The 27,639-nt window shown below is 43.1% G+C and overlaps 1 protein-coding gene across 8 annotated transcripts; it reads right to left on the bottom strand.

The window, feature by feature from the left end:
- Window positions 1-189: 189 nt before the first annotated feature.
- LOC307077276 (protein NLRC3-like) lies at window positions 190-25,876 on the bottom strand. 8 transcript variants are annotated; one of them, XM_079738630.1, is made up of 14 exons: window positions 25,823-25,876; window positions 16,220-16,316; window positions 15,990-16,106; window positions 15,506-15,622; window positions 15,043-15,153; window positions 14,857-14,967; window positions 14,665-14,781; window positions 14,444-14,513; window positions 14,303-14,369; window positions 11,165-12,992; window positions 10,068-10,241; window positions 8,541-8,714; window positions 8,372-8,418; window positions 190-2,541 (listed from the first exon to the last, which is right to left on the bottom strand). In XM_079738630.1, the coding sequence occupies exons 2-14, from the start codon at window positions 16,300-16,302 to the stop codon at window positions 1,988-1,990; spliced, it is 3,570 nt and encodes a 1,189-aa protein (XP_079594756.1). In that variant the 5' UTR covers window positions 16,303-16,316; window positions 25,823-25,876; the 3' UTR covers window positions 190-1,987. The 8 variants fall into 8 exon arrangements, with proteins under 8 accessions (XP_079594756.1, XP_079594757.1, XP_079594758.1 ...); XM_079738631.1 differs by lacking the exon at window positions 25,823-25,876 and adding an exon at window positions 19,213-25,808; XM_079738632.1 differs by lacking the exon at window positions 25,823-25,876 and having other exon boundaries at window positions 14,665-14,778; window positions 16,220-25,808.
- Between the last annotated feature and the right edge of the window lie 1,763 nt (window positions 25,877-27,639).

Raw genomic sequence — 27,639 nt, 5'->3', positions numbered from 1 at the left:
ACTCGGCATATCCTGCCAGGACTAGCAGGGGCGGAGCCTTGCCCAAAAGAAAGGACGCTCGTGTGTCCAGCTGTTTCTGATTCAACTTCTGATTCATATATTATTATTATTAAGGCAAATATGTAAGCATTATTTACTAATAAAACAAGAATGATCATCAGCTGAACACACGAGAACATTCAGTTGGATCCAATGAGTTGTTTATTACAATTATGCTTCATTAACAAATACAACAGAAAAATAGTCCCGTACATTTACTCAATAAACACAAGGACTAAAACAATAAAAGCAGCAGACTTTAAAAATCATCAACAGGTGTGCACATCTTACTACTATATAATAGCAGGCCTGTTGGACAAGTCACTCAAGTTGGTCAGTGCGCATTTGCCAAGCAGCCTGCAGCTCACACACACACACAGCATGCCCGAACGCACACAAACACCGCACGCACAAATGCACATACACACCACATACACACAAACACCCATATACGCGCACGAAATCACACGCGCACTGATGCAGACGTTTCAGGACAAAGGCAGTGCAGGACACCGCATACACACACACATGCACGCCAAGTAGCCTGCAGCTCACACACACACACAGCACGCGTGAACGCACACATACACCGCAGGCACGCACACACAAACACCCATACAAACACACAAACGAACACGCGCACGACACACACAAGCGATCTGACGCAGACGTTTCAAGAAAAAGGCAGTGCAGGACATCGCATACACACATACACCGCTCAAGCGTGAACACACACACACACACACGCATGCGTTGAAAGACAACGGCAAGATCGATCCCGCATCCCGCAATGCCTTGCGTTCTGTTTTAACGGCGTCGCCATCGACAAACTCTCCCAGGTAACACATTCTGTCTATAGACTGTAGAAATTGCGATAAAAGAAGTGATGATACAGTTTCTCACGTCGACAAGCAATGGCAGGTCGTTTATTTTGTCATATAAAAAACGTTAAATTCAAACATTGCGCCGACCGGCATATCAACACACAAGTCACGTGGCTTTAAAGATACAGCATCCCTATAACACAGAAAGAAAACATCCAGCCCAAGACTACACTTTGTTGCTCAAACTTAATATTACCCTCCTCCTTGAACCTCCCGAAGTGTCTTGCGAAATGCTTGCTTCATTGTGTAACAGGTGAACCAAAATGTTATGCGTTGTCACATTATAGTAAAAAAAATAAAATAAAATTATATTATGCGCTGAGAAATTTGTTACATAATCGACTGGGGTTTCCACATTATTGCTATGGGTTTAACTACAACTAGAGGTTGAGCGTGCGCAATGCGCGCACGGAAACTGTAGTATCTTTAATAACTGAACATGTTCTGCGGCGGTTTGGTTCCCAACAGAACACAGAAAATCAAGATTCAGTAATTTACAACATGTAACATTTTCCCATAGACCTCTTGGTTATTATGAATAAAATAGAAAATCTGCTTTAAATCAGGTTCCATGTTAGGATTGTGACAAATATATTGATATCAGAGCCCTAAAGACCAAAACTGGTGATGTCTGAAAATATAAAAACATTTACCATCAATAGATATTTTATATAGATATTTTATATACCCATCTAACTCTATGCTCAACTTTTCTGAAGAGAGAAGAGGCTTCAGAAGGGGTGTGTGCAGAGTAAAAGAATCAGAGAGAATGGAATACTCAGAGACATACAGTGAGAGAGAGAAAGAAGAGGGAGAAAGAAGAGAGAGAGACAGTGAGAGAGAGAGAGAATGCAAGAGAGAGAAAGAAAAGATGGAGAGAGATGGAGAGGGATCAAGGGAGAGAAAAAGAGAGAGAGCGAGAGACTATAACTGCCACAGAGACAATGAGTCTTCAGTCCTCTCAGGCCTCCAAAGCCACTTCATCAAAAGCCACTCATCCTCTAACACAAAAGTAGTATGTGTGTGTGTGTGTGTATGTATGTTTGTGCATGTGTTTGTGTATTCTACCACCGACACAGAGTCACTGAGGCACCCCCCCATACCCAAAACCCAGGGAGGAGGTCCTCCTGGGTGAAGGTGGACTGGAAGGTGTGGATGAGTGTCAGTGTGTCTGAGGACTCTCCTCCATCTGGGGACACTCTGTAGAAGGACAGAGTGCCAGCAGGCCGGTCCAGATACACTCCTACTCTGGTAGAGCCAGCGGGGGGGAGAGATTTGGCTGTCTCTCTATTCTTGTACACCACAGCGTAACCACCATCATCACGACAAACAAGAGTCCAGGACTTGTTGTTCCGTCCAAGCAAGCTTTTGTCACCCTCTCCTTTCCTTGTGATTCCTCTGTATGTCACTCCTATCTCAATACGTTTTTCCCACTCTACCTCCCAGTAACAGCGGCCAGTCAGAACCTCCCTACACAACACCTGGTACCAGTAGTCAAATCTATCTGGGTGATCAGGAAACGACTGGTGCTCTCCACCCCGTGTCACCTTTCTGTTGTCCTCAGACAGAGAGAGTCCACTGCGGGCTGTGTTTGGGTCCAGTGTGAGTTCACAGGCATCTGCCGGGAGAACAAGACATGATTAGCTGCTGAACCATTCTTCATCAACATCATCATCACTTGTACTGTTCTCCTGCATTCTTATTTTTACTCTTTCAGACACTGTTTTTGGTCGCTCTCTGCTCTTCAAATATTAATATAGAAAGACAAAAAAACATCATGTGATAGGTACTATAGTGGAATCATGTGCTGCCGATTTTCTAGGCAATTTTACACACTGCGTTTAAAATAATTAAAGTTAAAGTTAAATATAAATCCCATGTGTGTGTGAGTGGTTGTCCCAATCACAACATTGAAACCAAGACATATGTATAAAGTGCATTTACTCCCTCAATAATTACACTACATAAACATATTATACATCAAAATGTTTACACACATATTGCTCTCAGCCTTCAAATGGACCCCTGTGTAAACCACAGACTGAACAAGCTGAGCTCACATATAGGATGGAGATTAACTGATGAAATATAGAACTGGTTCATACATACTATATATACATAGACATGTACTAATACATACATACTATACGTACGTAGACATGTACTCATACATACATACTATATGTACATAGACATGTACTCATACATACGTAATATATGTACATAGACATGTACTCATACATACATACTATATGTACATACACATGTACTCATACATACGTAATATATGTACATACACATGTACTCATACATACATACATACATACATACATACTCTATGTACATAGACATGTACTCATACATACGTACTATATGTACATAGAAATGTACTCATACATGCATACTATATATACATAGATATGTATTCATTAGTGCTGTCAAGCGATTAAAATATTTAATCCCTTAATCGCGTTAATGTCATAGTTAACTCGCGATTAATCGCGATTAATCACACATTTTTTTCTATTCTAAATATCCCTTGATTTCGTGCTGCTAGCCTTTTAGTTAGGGTGTTGAGAAGGACAGTGTGTCAGAGAGTGTTGAGAAGGACACTGAGAAGAGAGACCCGCAGTGGTAGGCCTATCGTAAAACTTCAATAGCCCAGGCTTTTATTTGTTTCAATCAATGAACTTTTGAACAAAACTCTTGCTCAGCAAAGATGGGAAATGCTTTAACATTTATTATTTAAACCGGTATGAATATTCCTACCATAGGTAGGCCTATACATATTACCGGGCTATTGAATAACGCCTACACACACACACACACACACACACACACACACAAACACACACCCACACACACACGGTGGCGGAGTGGTAATCGGGAGAGTCGGGAGAATTCCCGGTGGGCCGTTAACGTTTCGGGGCTGTCGGGCTGATTACTGCAGGATAACAATATTGCGTTTATAAAAGTTCCTTGCAGCGCCGCCCAGCAGCCTGAGCTGTGCGCCCACAACCTCTCACTCACTCAACAGAGGCAACGTCACAACCAAGTCAATTTTGTCTAGAGGGGAGTAACTGAGCGCCCCCTCCCGAAGTGGTACAGCCCAGGTGGGCCTTGAACTGTGATTGGTCAGAAAGAGGTGACAGCATTGAACTCTCATGCAGGCTCGAACAAAGTGACACACAAACACACACACACACTTTTAAGGAGTTTTTCACCCGCTCCGTATCCTTGCTTGCCCCAACAAGTTTGTGCGGCGTGCTTGTTGTTTTCTTACCAGTGTAGCTAGATCTGGTATGGTGTTGTAGTTTTGAACGTGACCAGTTGTTGCTAGACATCAGGTGAAAAAACTACAACGTTTGCCAAGCCAAAAGAGCATTAATCGCGCGATAAAAAAATTAACGCCTTAATTGGTTTGCGTTAACGCCGTTAATAACGCGTTAAACTGACAGCACTAGTATTCATACATACCTACTATATGTACATAGACATGTACATATACATACCTACAAATAAACATTCATAAGTACACATACAGGCTGTAAATTAACTTATGGTAGGTATATATACATATATATACATATATACATATACTTATGTGTGTATATACATACATGCACATATATACATGTATACATACAAGTATACATACAAACATATATACATATATACATGTACACATGGATACATATTTACATATATGTATACATATACATACATGTATACATAAATACATATATGTACACATATGTAAATACATGTATATATACATACATATGTACATGTATACATACATACATACATGTATACATTGTGAGGGGCCGCCTGGGACAGAATTCATACTTGGTCTTACACACACTAATATAATCTTGCATATACACCACTATACTCATACACACACACTATTATACACACTATGATACTCCTTTTACATGTATATATGAGAGTGTATAGTCGTGTATGTGAGAGAGAATAGTAGTGTATGTGAGAGAGTATAGTTTTTTATGCAAGATAATATAGTAGTGTGTGAGTGAGAGAGAATAGTATCGTGTGTGAGAGAGTATAGTAGTGTGTTTGAGAGAGTTTGACTGAAACAGAAGTGAGTTTGATTCCTCAGTTCCTGATTGGCTGACAGAAGAGGCGGTAGTTTCTGGCGCTCAAAATACTGCGCTGTCATTTCACTCCTAACCCTAACCCTAACCCTAATTTCCAGAGATTTTGTTAAACTGCGTTCGCACCAAAAAATATTTGGTCGCTTGTTCGCATGGTCGCCTGAGATTGAGAGAGGCTTCCTCTTGTGACCGCCAATTCATTCTAATCCCTGGCCAGTCTCTATGTGTTGTGGAAGTACCAGAGACGTCAGAATAACCGACGCAATTGTTTAGGATTCATAATATCATCCGTTCTATAAAATATTCTAATCTAGAACACTCCGGGAGCTCTGGCGGGAGTCCAGGAGCTCTATATCTAAATAATATAAGATGATATGATATATAGATATCTTTATAATATATTATTACACGGGTCTTCTCAATGCCGTGGAATGCTCCGTTAACTTGCATGGGCCCTTCACAACTTCTGGCGGTGAATTTTATTTGATAACTCACCGTTGCTAAGTATAATTGACCGCTGTCAAGGAAAGGATTTTTGCCTCTAATGACGTCTTTGGTATCACTCCGCAAGTAGTCCGGTTACTTGTCAACCCCAGCGTCTTCGTTTGCTTAGCGACTTCAACGTCTTTGGCGGACTACTTCTCTGCTGACCAACACCACGAATGCTGGTAACAAATAAATTGTTAAAAGACACACCGGGCCCTATTTTAACGGTCTGAAACACAAGTGAGAAGCACCAAGCGCAAGTAGCTTTGTGGGCGGTTCTATGGTGATTTTTATGCCCAGCGCAAATCTAAAAAGGGTTGGTCTGAAGTAGCCTAATTACCCGTAGGTGTGGTTTGGGCGTAACGTGCAATAAACCAATGAGAGTGCCAGCTCCCATCCCCTTTAAGAGCCATGAGCGCATTTGAATCTGACGAGTTGATACTTTGACAGCGCGTCTGCATTCTCCGATGAGACAGATGCACATGAATTTCAAACTTCAAATGGCTGTTTATGGCCAAATAATATGGCCTAATTCACACATGGAATAAGGTTTTCTTCCACAACTTCAGAAATACTGAGTCCTTAAATAAATTTTGGCAAAGAAAACTTAACACACATATGATATGCACAATACATTATAAACATTTTTTCTTATCAGTATTGTATGCATTATCGACTTGTGTTCCTAATATGCATGTGTCCCCCCGTTAATATACATTGCCATGGACTGTATTATGCGTTACGTGTTTAGTTTGCGTGTGTTTAAACAGATGGACGCACACACGCGCGCCCGCATTCATTAATTCTTTTACACATACGCGCGCCCGCATTCATTCATTCTTTTTAACACTCACTCGCGGTAAAACAATGTTGTCTCACGATCAAATACTCATCAATCCTAAAAGTTATGGGCATGTACACGATGTCTGTGTCAAGAAAAGATGTGTTTGCTGTATGGTGTATGCAGATGCATTGATTTAAAAGTACGACTTATTACCGCTGTATCAGCTGTTCTTTCCCAAATAATTTACCAAGAATGTGTGGCTAGGTTGATGAGAGAAGTAAAGTGTATGCGCGAGGTGCACAAGCAACATTATGAATGCGCCCTTAAAATAGCATCTGAAAAACGCGCCACTGACTTTAAACCAGGTATTTCCTGGTTTGTGGCTTAAGTGGTTTCTGAAACTGCATAATAGCACCAGGGAACGTTTGCGCCAGAACACGCCTCCTCCTTTCGCCGAACCGCCCTTTGGGGCGCAAGATCATTCCCTAATTTACTGACGCGTGGCGCAGCAGGGAAAAGAACGCTCTGCGCCAGTTGTAAACTAGCAACGACACATGCGCCAGTGAGAAAGTCAATTGCGCCGGATGCAAGATAGGGCCCACCATGTGAAGTTATTTTTTCATTTTGGCAAGCAGCCGTGTAATAAGCGGGATGATGTATAGAACGTCGCCGGTCATTATCGAAAATAAGCCCCTTCTGTTGGGGCTTATTTTCCCGATAATGACTGGGGTTCTGTACATTATCCCTTACATATTGTAGCGTCACGGGGTTTGGGAGATGGGGGCGGGCCTTAGCGGGGGTCGCTCTCGTGGGGATTCGGCTTCGCAGGACTTTTGTGCTTACCGGCGTTGTCATGGTTACCGGTCTTGTGTGTGTTCCAACAGTTTATTAGCGGTGGTATCTAATAAATCGCTGTCTAAGCAATACTTCATTCACTGCGTCTTTCCTGGTCATTACAATTGAACCACGACAAGGAGAAAGGGATTGTTGACGTTTGCGGACTCCCGGAGCTCCTCTGGCGGGGACCGGGATCTCAGCTCCGGGGGCCGGCGGGTCCTGCTGCACCGCCCCGCCGGAGGAGCTCCGGGAGTCCGCAAACGGCAACAATCCCTTTCTCCTCCATGTCGTGGTTCAATCTGGACTTCAGATTGATGTGGACGGACCAGAGACGTCCGAGAACCCGATGCGGTCGTTAAGATTCATAATATCATCCGGAGGCACACACAGCTTTTGGCCGTTGTGTTATATATAATATTATACAGATATCTATATATTATAGCATCTTATTTTATTTAGATATAGAGCTCCAGGACCCTCCGCCGGAGCTCCCGGAGTGCTCCAGATTAGAATGTTTTATTGAACGGATGATATAATGAATCCTAAACGACTGCGTTGGTTTTTCTGACGTCTCTGGTGCTTCCACAACACGTGACTGGCCATGGTTGAGAATGGATTGGCGGTCACAAGAGGAAGCCTCTCTCAAACTCAGGCGACCACGCGAACAAGCGATCAAATCATTTTTGGGGGCGAACGCAGCATAACAGAATCGCTGGAAATTCCAGAGTGAAATGACAGCGCAGCATTTTGGGCGCCACTTACCGCCTCTTCTGTCAGCCAATCAGGAACAGAGGAATCAATCTCACTTCCGTTTCATTCAAACTCTCTCTCACACACTCACACTACTATACTCTCTGACCCACACTACTATATTATCTTGCATAAACAACTATACTCTCTCACACACTACTATATTCTCTTGCATAAACATCTATAGTCTCTCACACACACTACTACACTCTCTCACACACACTACTATACTCTCTCACATACCCAACTATACTCTCTCACGTACACTACTATACACTCTCATACATACATGTAAAAGGAGTATCATAGTGTGTATAATAGTGTGTGTGTATGAGTATACTGGCGTATATGCAAGATTATAATAGTGTGTGTAAGACCAAGTATGAATTATGTCCCAGGCGGCCCCTCACAATACATATGTACATACATACATATATGTGTGTCTTGATGAATCAAACTAAACAGACACTTACATCTCTGTGGACCTGGTTTCACCCTCCACGCTCCACCATGCTCCACACTGGGGGGGGAAGGTGAGAGCAGCATGTGTTACAGCTGCCTTTTCAAACCGCTTCATCTAGCAGCGGCTTGAATCCTTGCAGGAGACTTTTGTCCCTGAGTGGTGAGCTGTCCTATCCATACCTGAGAGTGTCCAGTCTCCAGCGTGGATCCTCCAGTCCAGCAGAGAGCAGTGCAGCTCCTGAGTCTCCTGGGTGATTGTAGCTCAGGTCCAGCTCTCTCAGATGGGAGGGGTTGGAGCTCAGAGCTGAGGCCAGAGAAGCACAGCCTTCCTGTGTGACCAGGCAGCGAGACAACCTGCACACACACACACACACACACACACACACACACACACACACACACACACACACACACACACACACACACACACACAGACACACACAGACACACACACACACACCATTTATTCTATCTGGTTGAGAGCAGTTTGTACAAAAGTACCCACATTTATAAAGTGTATTCATTCCATATTGAGGACAAGTAAAAGCTGTAATGATACTTTATCGGGACAAATGTGTGTCACCCTGTCTGAGAACAGGAAGATGAAGTGGGGAGAAGACATCATTACAGACAGCAGAACTTCCTTCACTTGGATGTGACAAAACAAATGCTCCTTTCTCAATAGCTAGAACTCAATGAGATATTGTTAGGTTAGAATCAGGAGAAGTCTGCTGTGTTTGGTACACTAAGAACGCTTCTTCACAAGTTCTAACATTGTGTTGAACCAGGGAGTGTTTTGTCAGCAGTGACAAGAGCAACAGAAATGCATTGGACATGAGCAACACTACACTTAACTAATATTGTGTTAATAAAGGACATCTTTACTGTTCAATATGTTTCACTTTACCACGGCCAGTGATGTTCTAGTGGTGAGGTGTGCATTATATTCTGATCGCAGCGCGGCTAAAGCCTCATCACCATGTCTTCACTATTGACAATTCCTCAGCTCCCATCAGCTGACCAGAGATACATAACATATAACATAAATAACATACTAGCAGTTAACAGGTCAAACCCTAACCCTCACATCAGCGGGCCAGAGTTACATAACACATAACATACATAACATACTGTCACGGCTCAGTCTACTTCAGATTGATTTGGAAGTGGAAGAATCAGAGACGTCATGGAAGAACCAGAGACGTCGTGGAACCCGACGCAGTCGTTTGAGATTCATAATATCGTCTGGAGGCACACACAGCTTTTGGCCGTGATAAAACATATAATATGATATAGATATGTATGTATAATATGATATTATTTAGATATAGAGCTCCAAGACTCCCGCCGGAGCACCCATAGTGTTCTAGAACATTTACAGAACACGGCCAAAAGCTGTGTGCGCCTCGCCATTGCAATACATCCACTGTAAACACGAGTGCATGGTACTGTGGCCGCAAGATGCTCAGGGCCACAACCCCACCCACCACCTTGATCCACCTCTAAAAAACGGCACATTTGTGGAAAGCTCATTGTAGGACTGGCTTTTAGCGGCTGTAATTCTGCACCAAGGCTGAATTTCTTTAACGTCTTCAAGTACTGTATTAGGAGCCAACTAACAGCTATATAAAAGCATTCATAAAGTACTATGTCATGGGACCTTTAAACAACCCCAAGTCACAGTTTGAAGAAAAACTGATAACTGACCTGAGAGTTTCCAGTTTACAGTGTGGACTCCCCAGTCCAGCAGAGAGCAGCTTCACTCCAGAATCCTGCAGATCATTGTTACTCAGGTCCAGCTCTCTCAGACTAGAGGAGTTGGAGCTGAGAACTGAGGCCAGAGCTTCACAGCATCTCTCTGACAGATGACAGTCATTCAGCCTTCACACATAATAAACAGAACATGTTAGAAAATGTGATTACATTTTTGGATCTTTAAAAGTCCCATGGCATGAAAATTTCACTTTATGAGGTTTACTAACATTAATATGAGTTCCCCTAGCCTGCCTATGGTCCCCGAATAGGTGTAAAACGAGCACTAGGTTTTCTGCTCTGCCTTTGAAAAAACAAAGCTCAGATGCACAGATTTGGAATTTTCCCCTCATGTCGTCATATGGGGACATGTTACCTCCCCTTCTCTGCTTTGCCCGCCCAGAGAATTTGGTCCGCCAATGAGACAATGAGCTACGGCTGTACACTTCTTTGTTATTTAGAAAACCATTCTGCTATTGGTGTTATGGCGCATAACACATCAGGTTCTCTGACGTTTCTGGTATTTCCACAACGAGACTCGTAGTGGGAGTTATCTCAGCCATGGTAGAGAAGGAATTGGGGGAGGGTAGCTTTGGCTTTGACTCCCTGAAGTAGCCTACATGAACCGCGACATGGAGGAGAAAGGGATTGTTGCCAGCGATTGTCTCCCGCCGGAGCCCCGCTGCCCGCTGCCGAGAGGCACCAACGCACTGCCCGCTTCTGAGACGGCGGTGCCTCGGCAGCGGGCAGCGGGGCTCCGGCGGGAGACAATCGCTGTCAACAATCGCGGGCAACAATCCCTTTCTCCTCCATGTCGCGGTTCAGTCTACTACGGGTTGATGTGGAAGAACAAGAGACGCCGGAGAACCTGCCGCAGTCGTTTGAGATTCATAATGTCGTCTGGAGGCGCCATAACACCAACAGGTGTTATGGCATAACACGTTGGGTTCTCTGACATCTGTTATTTCTACAACAAGTCGCATAGTGGGGGTTATCTCAGCCATGTGGGTGTGTGTTGTGTGTATTGTAATACATGTTATTAGTGAACCTACAGAGATGTTTTGGAGGCTTTGACCACTGGCAGCATCCTCAGAAGACCCTCCTCTGAAGCAAAGTATTTCTTCAGGTCAAACACGTCCAGCTCCTCTTCTGATGTCAGTAAGATGAAGACCAGAGCTGACAACTGAGCAGGGGAGGGAGATTTTCTGGAGAGTCTTTCTGATGTCAGGTATTGTTCGATCTCCTTCACTAGAGATCGGTCGTTCAGCTCATTCAGACAGTAGAACAGATTGATGCTTCTCTCTGGAGAGAGATCTCCATTTATCTTCTTCTTGATGTAACCGACTGTCTGATTGGTCAGGGAGCTACTTCCTGTCAGTTCAAGCAGCTTTTCTTTAATCTGAGTGATCAGTGATGTACTTTTTTTCTGTCCCAGCAGACCTTGTAGAATAATCTGATTGTTTTCCAGAGAGAGGCCCAGGAGGAAGCGGAGGAACAAGTCTAGGTGTCCGTTCTCACTCTGTAAGGCCTTGTCCACACCACTCTGGTAGAGGAAGAGTTGATCTGTGCTGGAGGTTCTTAGCTCTTCTGAGAGCAGATTGACACCAGTGTTGATGAAGGACTGAAAGACATAAAGGGCAGCCAGAAACTCCTGGATGCTCAGATGGACAAAGCAGAACACCCTGTCCTGGTACAGCCCACACTCCTCTTTAAAGATCTGGGTGAACACTCCTGAGTACACTGAGGCTGCTCTGATATTGATGTCACACTCTACCAGGTCTGCCTCATAGAATATCAGGTTTCCTTTCTCCAGCTGGTTAAAAGCTAGTTTTCCCAGAGAAACAATGATCGCCTTGCTCTCTGAACTCCAGTTTGGATCTGTTTCAGCTCTCCCATGGTACTTCCTGCCCCCCTGTATGGACTGAATCACCAGGAAGTGGATGTACATCTGAGTCACGGTCTTGGGCATCTCTTCTCCTCTCTGGGATGTTTTGAAGAAGTCCTCCAGAACTGTAGCAGTGATCCAACAGAAGACTGGGATGTGACACATGATGTGGAGGCTTCTTGATGTCTTGACGTGGGAGATGATTGTGCTGGACAGCTTCTCCTCTCTGAATCTCTTCCTAAAGTACTCCTCCTTCTGTGGGTCGTTAAACCCTCTCACCTCTGTCACCATGCAAACACACTCGACAGGGATCTGATTGGCTGCCGCAGGGCGTGTAGTTATCCAGATGTGAGCGGAGGGAAGCAGGTCGCCCCTGATGAGGTTTGTCAGCAGCACATCCACTGAGGTCGGCTTTGTGACATCAGTCCAGATCAGGTTCTGGAAGTCCAGAGGAAGTCGACACTCATCCAGACCATCCAAGATGAAGACAACTTGGAACCGGTTGAATCTGCAGATTCCTGCTTCTTTGGTCTCAATAAAGAAGTGATGAAGAAGTTCCACCAAGCTAAACTCTTTCCCTTTCAGTAAATTCAGCTCTCTGAAAGTGAGGAGAAAAGTGAAGTGTATGTCATGGTTGGCTTTGCCTTCAGCCCAGTCCAGAGTGAACTTGTGTGTTAAGACAGTTTTACCAATGCCGGCCACTCCAGTTGTCATCATTGTTCTTATTGGTTGATCTTGTCCAGGTAACGGTTTAAAGATGTCTTCACATTTAATTGGTGTTTCCTCCTTGGCCAGCTTCCTGGAAGCCGTTTCAATCAGTCTGACCTCATGTTCCTGGTTGACCTCTCCACTGCCTCTCTCTGTGATGAAGAGCTCTGTGTAAAAGTCGTTCAGACCTGTTGGCTGTCCTGCTTTAGGGATTCCCTCATACACACACGTGAACTTCTTCTTCAAATGAGACTTGATTTTAAGTTGGCACTCGACAGCAGCAGATCCTAAATGAGAAAACAACAGAAGACATCAGTTAGTGGATGGTGAAATCAGTTGAAACTTGTCAATATTTCCTCATAAATTATCAACTTCATGATACTTAGTAGCTTTTTAACTTTGGTTGTAGAAGTTGGTCATAACCAGAAGTGTGCGTGACAGATTCAAAATGTTGAGGATTATTAAAGTGTAAGTCAGACGCTAACAGCCCAAATGGCTAACTCTCATTGGCTAGGGGCGGTGCGCCAAAAGCTTACAAATCGGCATTTTTTAACCACTAATACAACTCAAAATAGCACAAAACCTCTGCAATAGCATAACTAGGGTCCCTATACATAAAAAAAAGCATCAACAACTTAGTTAGCGAACCGGGACTGCTATGCTGATACAACAAGTTAGTGCTGAATCGCTTCCACTGAGGTATTCTGCTGTTGATTTGCAGCATATTGTTATCATTCGGTTACCTGATAGACCCACAATAACCCTACATATCTGGAAAAAGATATGTGTGCACCCAAGTGGGTGCTACACACTGGTGGTGGTTAGTGAGGTCCCCCCTTCACTGTAAAGCGTCTTTGAGTGTCTAGAAAAGCGCTATGTAAACTCAATCCATTATTATTATTATTATAACATATCTGGAACAAACCATTTAACCTGATAGCCCAGAGTTACCCTAAATGTATGGATTAAACCATTTAACCTGATGGACCCATAATAGCCCTACATATCAAACCATTTAACCTGAAACCCCCACAATAACCCTACATATTTGGAACAAACCATTTAACCTGATACCCCAGAGTTACCCTAAATGAGTGGATCAAACCATTTTACCTGATGGACCCACAATAACCGGTCATATCTGGATCAAAACATTTAACCTGATAGACCCACAATAACCCTACATATCTGGTTCAAACATTTGACCTGATAGTCCACAATAACCCTACATATCTGGATCAAAACATTTAACCTGATACCTCACAATTACCCTACATATCTGGATCAAACCATTTAACCTGATACCCCACAATAACCCTGCATATCTGGATCACACCATTAAACCTGATAGACCCACAATAACCCTACATATCTGGATCAAACTATTTAACGTTATACCCTCACAATAACACTACATATCTGGATCAAACCATTTAACCTACCCTTACCCTAACCCAGGGAAAGATATCTCGACATTGAAAATTTAGGGGTGTAAATAATCTCAGATTACGTCATTTAGTCCGAACAGAACAAATTAGAGTCTCTTCTGCACTTCAAAATCATTATTCATTCTGTTTTCAAAATAAGAGTCTCTTACCGCCCAACAATGTATCAGCCAGTTCATCCTGGTCCATCTCCATCAGGCAGAGCTTTGTGCCTGGAGACTATTAGCAGATAAAGATGCTATTTAATGTTCATGTAGAGCTTAAGTCAAGTATCTTGTTGGACATTTACAGACCTTCATCAGCTCTGTTTGATGGTGCTGTATAGACTGAGCACTAGTGACCTTTGACCTCTGGTGGAGATGTCTGTGGAACACACACACACACACACACACACACACACACACACACACACACTTTGGATCTATTTTATTTATACTAACTTGTAAACATCAGTATCAGTAGAGTCTGATAACAACCAACTGGACTGTTGTCATCGTCTGTTTGAAACTCCTACCTCTCCTCTCTGGAGTGGCGTCCATCTTTTAAACCAGAATGTCTATCGATAGATCGGTCACTCTTCAAGGAGACACAGCTGGGTCCAGGGGAGTCTGCTCTCTCCTGCTGGACTCTACTAAAAAAAACAAAAAACAGGATTTATAGATGTTTGATAGACGGTGTATTTTAATAATTTCTGATAAATCCTCACCTCTTCTCAATAGACTGATATTGAAAGTAAACAAGTGGATCCATAGATCGGTCACTCTTCAAGGAGACACAGCTGGGTCCAGGGTAGTCTGCTCTCTCCTGCTGCACTCTACTAAAAAAAACAAAAAACAGGATTTATAGATGTTTGATAGACGGTGTATTTTAATAATCTCTGATAAATCCTCACCTCTTCTCAATAGACTGATCTTGAAAGTAAACAAATGGATCCATTGAGTGGTCACTTTTCATGGAGACACAGCTGGGTTCAGGGTAGTCTGCTCTCTCCTGCAGCTCTCTTCTAGAAATCAAGAACCGGGATCACACCATGTCAACCACATCACTAAAACTGCCTTAACCCTCCTCTCATTCACACCATGTCAACAACATCACTAAAACAGCCTTATCCCTGCTCTCATTCACACCATGTCAACCACATCACTAAAACAGCCTTATCCCTCCTCTCATTCACACCATGTCGACCACATCACTAAAACAGCCTTATCCCTCCTCTCATTCACACCATGTCGACCACATCACTAAAACAGCCTTATCCCTCCTCTCATTCACACCATGTCGACCACATCACTAAAACAGCCTTATCCCTCCTCTCATTCACACCAGCTCTGAGCGATCACTGTTTAAATCCTCACCTCTTCTCAATAGACTGATTTCCGTCTTTGAAGTTAACAGGTATATATATATAGCAGTCACTCTTCATGGAGACACAGCTGGGTCCAGGGGAGTCTGCTCTCTCCTGCTGCTCTGGGCTTCAACACAAAACAACACAGATGTTACTCAGACTAATGATGGAGTCATAATGTATCACCGCTTCTAGAAATCAAGAACCGGGATCACACCATGTCAACCACATCACTAAAACTGCCTTAACCCTCCTCTCATTCACACCATGTCAACCACATCACTAAAACAGCCTTATCCCTCCTCTCATTCACACCATGTCGACCACATCACTAAAACAGCCTTATCCCTCCTCTCATTCACACCATGTCGACCACATCACTAAAACAGCCTTATCCCTCCTCTCATTCACACCATGTCGACCACATCACTAAAACAGCCTTATCCCTCCTCTCATTCACACCAGCTCTGAGCGATCACTGTTTAAATCCTCACCTCTTCTCAATAGACTGATTTCCATCTTCGAAGTTAACAGGTATATATATATAGCAGTCACTCTTCATGGAGACACAGCTGGGTCCAGGGGAGTCTGCTCTCTCCTGCTGCTCTGGGCTTCAACACAACACAACACAGATGTTACTCAGACTAATGATGGAGTCATGATGTATCACCGCTGAGCTCTGAGATGGACGACAGTCACAGACAGTGAGAGATCCTGTTCTTACCTCTTAGCTTCGCTCTGGCGGCCATGTTCCCAAGACAGAGTGGTTTTAGAGGTAGGACCCCCCTCCTCTCTCTCCTCATCCATAGCAGACTGGAGACCTTGACACAAACACAACTACATATTGTTTCTACGGCCTTTCAGAGTTTATTTACTGACTGCGTTTATATAAGCTGCCTATTGAGGGGGCTGTTGTCTGTGTTTACTTTGGACAAGAGGCCGACTGGTCTTTCCTAGACGCAGATTCATAGACCCTGTTATTCTCAATAAGTGAAAGATGTGGAAATGCTGCAGAGACATTTTTTGTAACTATTTAATGACTATGTATCATTCCGCACAGGAGGTCTCTAAGGGTCAGATCAAGATCAAGCTCACCATGCAAAGAACGGGTGCATTACCGTATCATTTTCATAATATTGTTAATAGCCTAATAAACATTTCAGTTGTGTTAGTATTTAATTTTTCATTTGCTTGTTTAGCTGTGTGACAGTTAACAATGTTGGTGTATTACAATTATTTATGTGGGTAGGCTACTCCAACCTCGTTGCTGATCGATATATAACCATTTATTTGTATATAAATTATTGATTGCATTTTTTATAAATAGTTGGAAGGAATCTGTTTCTTAAGCAATAACATTGAACTGTATTTTTTTTTCTAGGCCTACATACATTTACTATGTTGTTGGTGTTTTATGGAGCAATCTTTCGTATTTATGAAGTAAACCTATACTTCCATGGTCGGTAAACAATGCGACTGCGATCGCTCAGACCTCTCGCTTATGATGCTACAATGCTAGTAAAAAGCAAAGAATATTTCTGCATCCGGTACATCATCTACTAGGGCGTGGCTAGGCTCCCATGGCTCCCTCTATCTCTCCTTGACGTTGCCCTGTGACATTGAGCAGTTTTCATAGGAATGAATGGGCGCCATTTTGGAATCCGCTGTCCATTCTATAATATGTCCATGATCTGAACAGCACGCAGGCGGGAGGACACCAGAAACCCTATTGGCAGCTCATCACCACGGATGACCAGCTTAGTGTCTCTCCACGCGTGTATATACAATTCCCCTGCTTTTGCTTCATAGTTACCATACCGAGTTAAAAGCGATCCTGATTCAATTATCTTTTCTAAAGAACACGACAATTTGGTGACCCCCAACGTGATTCTGAGGAAAAGCCGAGTGCGACAGGCGAGAGGCTTACTACACCTTACACAGGCCCATAGAACCAGGTAAGCAGAACCTATTGTCTTAAAGACTGAATCTGCATAGGATTTAGGTATAAAACATTTAGGTATAAGTAGTATGAGTCATCGTCCCATCGCGAAGCTCCGTAGCCCCGGTCCTGGGATTAGAAAAGCATAACTCGACGTGAAGTTAAATGATCATGTGTGGGCATTTCGGAATCAGCCTATGAAAGCCTGGATTCAGTCCAATTTATATGGAATGGACATAGTACAGACGCAAGTTTTAAAACTGTGCTTATCGAAATCTGGGGGAACCAGTACAGTTCGGACTAATATGGAATGGACAATCAGATGCAGGTTTTAAAAACGTATGCGTACAGAAATCTGGGGGGACTAGTTTAGTTATCATTTTGGAATCGGCCTGTGAAGGCCTGTATTCATTTCGGTAGCCAGTCTTGCTTGGCAAGGGTGAACAGACGCAGGTTTTAAAAACTGTGCATATAGAAATCTGGGGGGGCCAGTAAAGTTATTTGTAATTGTGATAAGATGTTGACTGAGTACGACTGCAATATACATTTCTAACTCTGAGGAGTTAAGCCAACTTGCATGAATTCTAACATTTTTTGTAAATAACCCTAATATGTACTAAAGCATGCGTGTATGTGCGCTGGGATGCTATTTTTTCCTCCCGGGTGATGAGTCTTAATTGCCCTTTTGCCTGAGAGAGAAGGCCAACATTCTAACATTCCAACCTGGTACTGTGTAGACAGAGATAGAGGGGATAGGGTACAGGAAATAGGTCAGGAAACAGGAGATAGTCCCTTCCATTAGAGTTTCAAGAAGAAATTAGGGACAAAGACAGAGACAGTGACACTGAGAAAGAGTACAGAGAGACAATATTTGAGCTTACACTATATCAAACAATATTAGTGAGCAACAAACACACACACACACACGTACACATATACATACATACATATATGCATATGCATTTGTATATATATGTATATGTATATACACACAGCACAGAGGAGGCAGATGGAGAGTGTGTTCTACTCCTTTAGCAGGGACGCAGGGACTCTTTTAGACAGGATGGCCTCCATCCCAATTTCAGGGGATCGCAACTCCCCTCACACAACATAAACTTCTCCGTCCCACACCACATGAACAATCAACATGCCGCTGAACAGCTTGGATCATCTTCATCATCATCATCATCATCATTCACCTCACCACGTGATTGACTGACAACACATGATTCAGGTACACTCTCCACTGCACTCCACCCCTGCACATCTGATGGCAACATAGCCACAATTAAGAACGTAATCTTCAATAGAGTAGCGAGGCCAAAGAGGGAATATATATATAATAAAAATAATAATTTGGCTCTTATTTATATTAGGGCACTTACAAACAAGACTTTCTCTATCAACAATCTCATCTGTGAGGAAAAGTTGGACTTCATTTTCTTAACAGCAACCTGGCTTGGCCCAGATGGCGCCCCTCTTTTAGCTGAAGCTTCCCCACCAGACTACTCTTTTATCCACACTATACCTGAAGGAAAGAGAGGAGGAGGACTGCCAGCTATTTTTTCTAATATTTTCCAATGTAAACGTCAACATCTTGGTTGTTATTCATCTTTTGAGTACCAGGCCATCTTATTAGAAAATCTTTCTTCCCTGCTATTGATCACTATTTATCGGCCTCCAAAGCACACTACCTTATTTGTAACTGAATATTCTTTTAGGCTTTGATAAATTTGTAGTTTCCCCACTGCCATATTTGAAGTTCTCAGTAGTCTCACCTAAACACCCCCCCCCCAGGGGAGAGACCTGTATGGGAGAATCAGGGGAGAGACCTGTATGGGAGAATTAGAGTTACATGGTGATCACAGGATTTAGGGACAACTATCTAGACTCCATAACATGAACAGTTAGCATTTAAAGTTGTCCATAGCATGCACACCGCTCGTCCACAGAAGTCCAGGGGCTACCAGCGCTGGGGATCCTTGATAAAGAATTCTGGGGAAATCCCGCCTCACCAAGCGGGACCGGGAATCCCCTTTAGGGGACTCAGAGGGAGCGCGGTAGAAATGCACAGTTCAACAGACCTGACAAGGTTTAAGTACCAAAATGACACCACAAATTAGATATTTCCTGAGGGATTACGGTAATAACAGAAGTTTTATTAAAAGTGATCGTATAATCCAGATATACTTAAAATTAGACTAAATAAGTATGATCAAATGTTATCCAAAATTCCAATTCATGTTATCCACAGTGAAAAAAAGGGTTTAAAAAAAGAAAGAAAAAATAAAGGAGGAAGAAAGAACCATGTGTGTGTGTGTGAGCCTGTTTTCTCGTGTGTGTTGTTGCGTTCTTGAAGAAATTAGTCTAATCCGGATCGCTTTTAACTCACTTTATTTGTTAAAGTATTTCGGTATGGTAACTATGAAGCAAAAGGAGGGGAATTGTATGGACATGCGTGACTAACAGCAGGCCTCTGTACCTAACTCCCTAGTTTGGACTGCCGGATGTTTCTGATTTCGTTGGCTCCAGGCCCTGTTTTAATACCGAGTAGGTGTGGCCTATGTGTCATATTGGCTCCGCCCTCCTCACCTGTCTAAAGGTGCTGCCATCTTTGGCTGGAATAGTTATTGCAGCTTATATGTCGGGTCCTGCCCCCCTTGTGGCTATGTATAGTAATTACAGCTTATGTGTTTGATCCTACTTCCTAGTGGCTATGTATGGTAATTACAGCTTATGTGTTCGATCCTACTTCCTAGTGGCTATGTGTGGTAATTAAAGCTTATGTGTTCGATCCTACTTCCTAGTGGCTATGTATGGTAGCCCATGTGCTTAAAATACGTAAGTGTCAGGGCCACCAAGATAAGGGAGGTAACTCCCCTGGTGGAATACACGTGGAGGTACTGAAAGCATACTTCAGAAAAAACAATAAGGTTAATTAGGAAATGGTCTTTATTATAATTGATTACAATAACATTTGTGTCAACCAATAACTTGTGAATTTGTATTTCTTTAGGTTCAGTTTTTGTTTTGTTTATTGTATGTCACCATACCTTTATTATCCAAATGTGTAAGCGTAATTGTTATAAGTTCGGATGACTCTTTATTCTACCCAGTTTAGACAGTAATGATTGACGTGCCTCAGAATTCCCACAAACTTGCTGTCAGAAGTAGGATCGCGGCTCTCCTCGGGATCCCCCGAGCCACACGTCGACTGACTGATCGTTCCTGCGGGTTCTGGAGAGGTGACGGTGGGGCTCGTGGGGGACTCCGGGAGAGGGGGCGATCCCGGGTTCATACGGTGAGAATTCAAGTCAGTCATGATTAGAAAATGGAAATAATATATCGACTTGATGTTGACCAACGAAAAACTAGATAAGGACAACACGGATAGACGTGTTGGGTACATAGGAGTGAATCAAAGTGTGGACAACATCAAATGCGGGCAATAGGTAGAATAAAAGAAGATTAGGTCATCCAATGTAAATAGTTAGTGTAGGACAATCGGGTAGAATAATGAAGGGAATTGTTATTATGAGAAACGGTAAACACAGAAGTGATATTGAAAATGCAAATTTTAATATTGTTTTTCCTTTTACATCTCTTTGGTTAAGGACAACAGGGGGATTAGCGCTACATCTGCTGGGAAGGGATCCTACATGCTAGGCTCTCAATTTAGATTTAGAAGTAGTGGGTTTACCTTTCAAATGCCATTACTACTGCTACAACGCTTTGATAAATTGTTAGCATTTGATATTATGATATTTTTAACTCTTATGGAAGAAATTAATGATTATATTCTATGGTAAACCATGATTATTGTTAGGCCTACATATCTAATGGTAGAAAACATCTAAATACGCCTCTGGATTCTTATCTAAGACTTGGCACAGCGTCAGGGAGTCTGGGGTCTGAGCGTGAGTTAGAAGCAAACACGTCACCAGAGGCTATGGGGTCAATGCGTGCTGACCTCAGCCTGGTGTTTTAGATTAGTGTTGCCGGCCACTCGCTTAAAGGAATTTATGACTGATCGGCCATGGGTGGCCGTGGGCGGACCCCTCAAACAAGAAACAGCTTTGTACGTGAGGATAAAAAAGAAGCCGGGATCTGTTAACCAGCAGTGCTTTGCAAACTACTCGGCTTTGTTGTTACCTTTTTAACGATAAAGTCTTTTTGTCATACTTGCTCCGGACCCCTCGATTTCTTTTGCTCTCTTAGTTTGTTGAAGTGATAGAACTCGGTTATTTTCTACCACACTCTGATAAATTAGTGGCCAAAAACCTCCTTATAACAAAAAAGGAAATTATGGATATACAGGGTGTTTTTAACATACTGGATCCAACAATGTTCCAAACACTGACACAGATAATTCAGATTGCACTCACAATTCCTGTTAACAGTTGTAGTTGTGAGCGATCTTTCAGTGAGTTAAGAAGGCTCCACACCTGGCTTAGGTCAACAATGGGGCAAGGAAGGCTTCACCAACTTTCTCTTTTGTCCATTGAAAGGGAGCAACTATGCAAAGTGAGTCAAAGCCAAGTTATTGACCACTTTGCCACCATGAGGGCAAGGCGATACAGCTTAATAGGGAAAAAATAATCATTTAAAAAGGCTCTATGCAGTAGTGTATGGCATTATTTAGTTAGATTTAACAGCTTTGATGGTTCTATAACATTTTCCAGGTTGATTGGTGGAAATGAGCCACCTCACCTTAAGTCAGAAATTCTATTGGTTTTAAACCTTGCTTCTTGCCTTTTTAGTTCATGTCGTTCTGGCAAACTTATTCTGTTTCCACACAGCTTGTAAATAAGTATAGATGTGCATTTTTGACTTCACCTCATAAAGAGGTGAAGGTCATAACAAGACTTTTTGCTATTTGTTTGTTAGTTACTTTATTTTCCTGAAATACTTATTTCTAACGTGGATTGAGGTTGAGGTAGCTAAGAATCTCATCTTTTTTTATCTTAAATGGTTGCAGTAAGAGGATCTTATTGTTTGTAAATCTTTGACGTGTGTATGTGATAAATAAATATCATTGTACGGTACTCATGAATCTATCTTTGAATCTTTACCAGTGCTTTAATATAGCCTACAGTATGACAGTGACAATAATGATTTTGAAGCTTGCACATACCCTTCTGTATCCATCTATTTCATATTGTGCACACATAAAAAAAGGTCTAGCAACGCCCCTGCTCTGTACTATCTAACCCCTACCTCTTCCTTATTGACCTGTCTCTTCACTGCCTAACCCTTACCTGCTCCATAATGGCTGGTCTCTGTACTGTCTAACCCCTACCTGCTCCCAAATGACCTGTCTCTGTACTGTCTAACCCCTACCTGCTCCTTAATGACCTGTCTCTGTACTGTCTAACCCCTTCCTGCTCCCAAATGACCTGTCTCTGTACTGTCTAACCCCAACCTGCTCCTTAATGACCTGTCTCTACTGTCTAACCCCTACCTGCCCCTTAATGACCTATCTCTGTACTGTCTAACCCCTACCTGCTCCTTAATGACCTGTCTCTGTACTGTCTAACCCCTACCTGCCCCCTAATGACCTGTCTCTGTACTGTCTACCCCCTACCTGATCCTTAATGACCTGTCTCTGTACTGTCTAACCCCTACCTGCTCCATGACCTGTCTCTGTACTGTCTAACCCCTACCTACTCCATGACCTGTCTCTGTACTGTCTAACCCCTACCTGCTCCTTAATGACCTGTCTCTGTACTGTCTACCCCCTACCTGATTCTTAATGACCTGTCTCTGTACTGTCTAACCCCTACCTGCTCCTTAACGGATCAGAGTGGAGTACAGTACCTGAGTCTTCTCCCTGCTGTAATGAAGTGAGCCACACCAAACCGTCCAACTCGGTAACAAGGAAATTATGTTGTGAACCAACCAGTTGGACCAGTTTACCCAGTTTACCCTCCTCTCAGACTAACCTCCTATTGGCTGCTGTTCTATGACATTACTGTGTCCTGCACCATGTGGGACTACACAGCATTTCTAAAACCTGGATTGAAGCCAAAGGCTGCGAAGAAGGCAGGCAAGGCTGTCATCAGAGGGGTGTCTTTGACATCAATCAAACTGCGCACACATGAGGGTTGAGTGCAGACGGGTATTCCACAAAGCCAGTTTTATCACATAAGCGGGTAAGTTAACCCAGGGTTTGCGGTAACCCTAGGTTTTCCGTTCCAAAATGAACACGGTATGTTATTTACTATAGAAACATATGCTCTGAAACAAACTTGGTCGGAGCAGGTTTTGCACAGGTTAAGTTTGGAACACAACCCGGTTTTGAGTATTTAAACCCACTTTCCCCGCAGATTTCATGTGTTCACAATGGCATGCCCTTTTGACGAGAGGCGATATCGGAGCGCAAATTATTCGTGTAACCCACCGGGAGCGATTAATAAGACCATGGCTCGACATCTTGGCATATCCAGACGGCATTTTGCTGGAGAGATATAGATTCTCGCGCAAATCTTTCATATATTTAAATAGCCTTCACCAGCCTTACATAGCCAACACTACCAATCGAGGACCTGGCCTCAGTTCACTCCAGACTATTTGCGTAGCCCTCCGTTTTTTGCAAATGTTAGTTTTCTCTAAAATGTTGGAGATGCTGAGCACATCTCAGTCCTTTCAGATTACCCATCCACGTCCGGACCAAGATTTTCATCGGCCTCCTATCATACAAAGAGCGATATTGGCTGAGTATGCCGAGAGGTGCTTACAACAGAAAGTATATAGTAGTCCTAACGGACTTACATCCACTAGAGGATGCTCGATCGTAGTCGGCGGCTCCATTACAAGCACTAATCCATCTTGATCGGTGAAGTTGATGAATTGTCACTTTTAGGTTTTCTACCCAGTTAACAAAAAAAACATTTGGAACATTTGTGCTGTGGCACGCACACAGTTTGCATGCGTTACTTCGAAGACAAACAAAATCTAAAATACAAGAAAAACAGAACCTACACTCAACCAGTGGGATACCCTCACATGGCCCCTGACTCTCTGAGGAGGTACCTACCCCCTCCATGCCAGGGCGCCCTGAATTTATGTCTTTTGCCAGCTCCTCCACCGGGGTCAAGACAATTTGAGGGCCAGACCAGTCTGCCGACTGTCTGCCTTTTTACGATTGGCTTAAAAAAAAAGGGCATATTTAAATGCAGGACTGACAAATATGGTGTGACGATTTAAATACTGGACTGACAAAATATACCAATACGATGGTGGGAAAAGCTTAACAGTTTGTATGATGTTTTTATACTTCATTTTTACTTGATCCGCTGACTGCTTGGGAGCCATCGGAGTGTCATTATGTGGTTGGAACGTTAAGAATGCTTAACTTGGATATTAATAGATTCATGGCTCAAATGTTAAGGATCATACTTTTGACATCTTACGCAATTACGCGGTCAGTGATCCGCTGCCAGGCTTTGGTTCTCTGGGTTGCAGAGGCTTTAGCGTTCCCTTTTCTTGTGATAATGTCCTTCTCCTCGTCATAGCTCTCCAGGAGAACCTGGAGTTCCATTTCATCGAAACAAGCGGCCCGTTTTACCATTTCGATCAGGGTTTCCATGATCCATACATCACGTCCTTATAGGTTTGGCGTGGACGCACACAACCCTGTGTTAACCAACCCCGTGTTGAGTGAACTAATGCATAACCAATGCGGTGGAACCGACAGCTCTGGTTTAGTTGGCACAGGGTCAATCAACCTAGAGTTCAGCGTTAACTCTGTGTTTGTTAAACCACCGTTCGTGGAATACCCCAAAGGTGACCCTGTCACCGTCATTGCTGCCTGCTGTGCTCCGCCCAACACAGAATATCCAGTCACCACAAATTCTCACGCTACGCAGTTTCAGGAGGAATATGTTGGAATCCACCTCAAAGAAAAATGAAATGCACTCACATCAAAGGCAGTAAAACACCTTAGAACTGGGTAAAGTCAGTGCAAGGTGGTTCTCAGAGAGTTAGTTGATTTCAACGTCCATCGCTGGATACGATGTGAAGCAACATGAGAGAATGTCTATTTCTTAAGGTAGAAAGATACGTTTGTAGACTACCTCTCCGTATTGGGAACGTGTCCCTCATTGTCCCACACTAACACACTCTTTGTCACACATGAGGTTTGTTGGGATCTACCCAGTGATTAAGACTTAAAATATAAAGAGAGCTATGATGTCTAGAAGCTCAGATAGAAAGACAGAGACACAGCGAGAGATTTTAAGTATGCTACAGTTTAAACATGTACCATGTAAACATTAGTAACGCTTTTCAATCACATGTGTTTACCGATAAATAGTACTCTTCCTATTGATATGACATATCATTTATAAATATTTATGATATATCACGGATCAGAGTTGAGTACAGTACCTTTGTCTTCTTCCTTCTGTAATGGAGTGAGCCACAACAAACAGTCTGACTCATTATAAGGAAATGATGCAGTGAACTAACCAGTTGGACCAGTTCCCCTCCCAGTTCACACTCCTCTCAGACTAGCCTCCTATTAAGAATAATAACTTTATTAAAGGTCCCATGGCATGAAAATCTCACTTTATGAGGTTTTCTAACATTAATATGAGTTCCCCTAGCCTGCCTATCGTCCCCAAGTGGCTAAAACTTGCGTTCGGTGTAAAACGAGCACAAAGTATCCTGCTCGCCTTTGAAGAAATGGAAGCCCAGGCGAGCTGATTTGGAATGTGGCCCCATATGTCATCATATGTCAATTTGGCCTGCCAATGAGACAATGAGCTACGACCGTGCAAGCGCCACATGTGTGAGTGTGATTACATACACTGTAACGCAAGGGTTGTACACTTCTTTGTTATTTGGATAACTGTTCTGCTGTTAGTGTTATGGCGCATAACACGTCGGACTCTCATCTCTGGTATTTCCACAACGAGACTCGTAGTGGGGGTTATCTCAGCCATGGTTGAGATGGAATTGGGGCAAAGGAACTTTGGCTTTGACTCCCTGAAGTACATGAACCGCAACTTGGAGGAGAAAGGGATTGTTGCCCACGATGTCTCCCGCTTGAACCAAGCTTCCCGCTGCCGAGGGACCATCGCCTCGCGATGCCTGCTGCAGGAGGCGGTGGTGCCTAAGCGCTGCCCACTGCCCGCTGCCGAGGCGGTGGTCTCTGGGCAGCGAGGCTCCGGCTGGAGACAAAGGTCGTCAACAATCGCGGGCAAGCATGCAACAGCCATTTCCAGACATTTACAAACAGCTTGAAACAGTAAGAGGTTTGCACTTCCTGTTTGGGTAAATAAAAGTACTCATAAGTATTGTGCTCAACCTGGGAATGAGGGAAATCAGCTGTAGGTATTTTACGCCGCTTTCATTAACGTTCTTGCATATATTTATATTTACGCAGGTCCGACAGAAGGAGTGAAGAAGTTGCATTTCTATAGTTCCACAAGAGAGAATCAAATTCGCTGCGCCTAACTTGACCTCACTGGTGAATATATCTGCCGGTTCCGATGGGGACCGCTTTCCATTCAGACATAGCCTCATTCCAACATTGATGTCTAATTGTCGGAGTGGCGGCACTTCCATTGTTTTCAAACGTCCCAACACTCCGACAATTTCTGTTTCCATTGTCGGAGTGGCGGTACTTTACTTTTTTTCAAATGTCGGGCCACTCCGACATGAGGTCATTAATATAAATTGCATTACTATCATCATTGTACTTTAATTAATTAATATGATTATTTCTTAGTGTCATGCGCTGTAGTGTCCTACACTGACATTCTTCGTTGGTGAGTTGGACAGTCCCGATTTTGAGTTGCGTGTTCTGAGTTCCAGCAAAAGCCCGTCGGGACGCTAACATGTCCTGGTTTCCACCATCCACTATGAAATGTCCCCTTTTGTCCGCGATTACATAGCCAATGTGGTCTTCTTATAGCCCGATCATTAACTAAAAAACACATAGAAAGATTAAAGCATCCAACATGTGATTTCAACAATGTGTGAGGGCATACGCAACAGGGATATTTGCACAGTGGCTTGGGCTTGACGCTTAACTTTGGCTTCCTAAACTAGGTGTCCTGTCCTCCCCCGCCCACATGCACGCACACTCACAAACGCACACACACACACGGATCCGGCCCGCAAGGGAATATTTACTGGCCCTTTTGGTGGAAACCTATAGGTAAAAAAAAAAGGTTGGGGAATATTGTATAACAGTCTAT

The sequence above is a fragment of the Pollachius pollachius genome (assembly GCF_949987615.1).
Source record: "Pollachius pollachius genome assembly, chromosome: 6".
NCBI lineage: Eukaryota > Metazoa > Chordata > Actinopteri > Gadiformes > Gadidae > Pollachius > Pollachius pollachius.
The sequence above is the reverse complement of the archived record's forward strand: the minus strand, read 5'-3'. Positions and strand labels throughout refer to the sequence as shown.

Excerpts from the sequence above, each read along its gene's own strand:
- LOC307077276 (XM_079738630.1), bottom strand. The coding sequence starts at position 16,302 with ATGGATGAGGAGAGAGAGGAGGGGGGTCCTACCTCTAAAACCACTCTG. Across the intron at positions 14,514-14,664 it reads CGCCACTCCAGAGAGGAGAG|ACATCTCCACCAGAGGTCAA; the intron begins GTAGGAGTTTCA and ends TGTGTTCCACAG. Across the intron at positions 8,715-10,067 it reads TGTAAACTGGAAACTCTCAG|GTTGTCTCGCTGCCTGGTCA; the intron begins GTCAGTTATCAG and ends GTGTGTGTGCAG.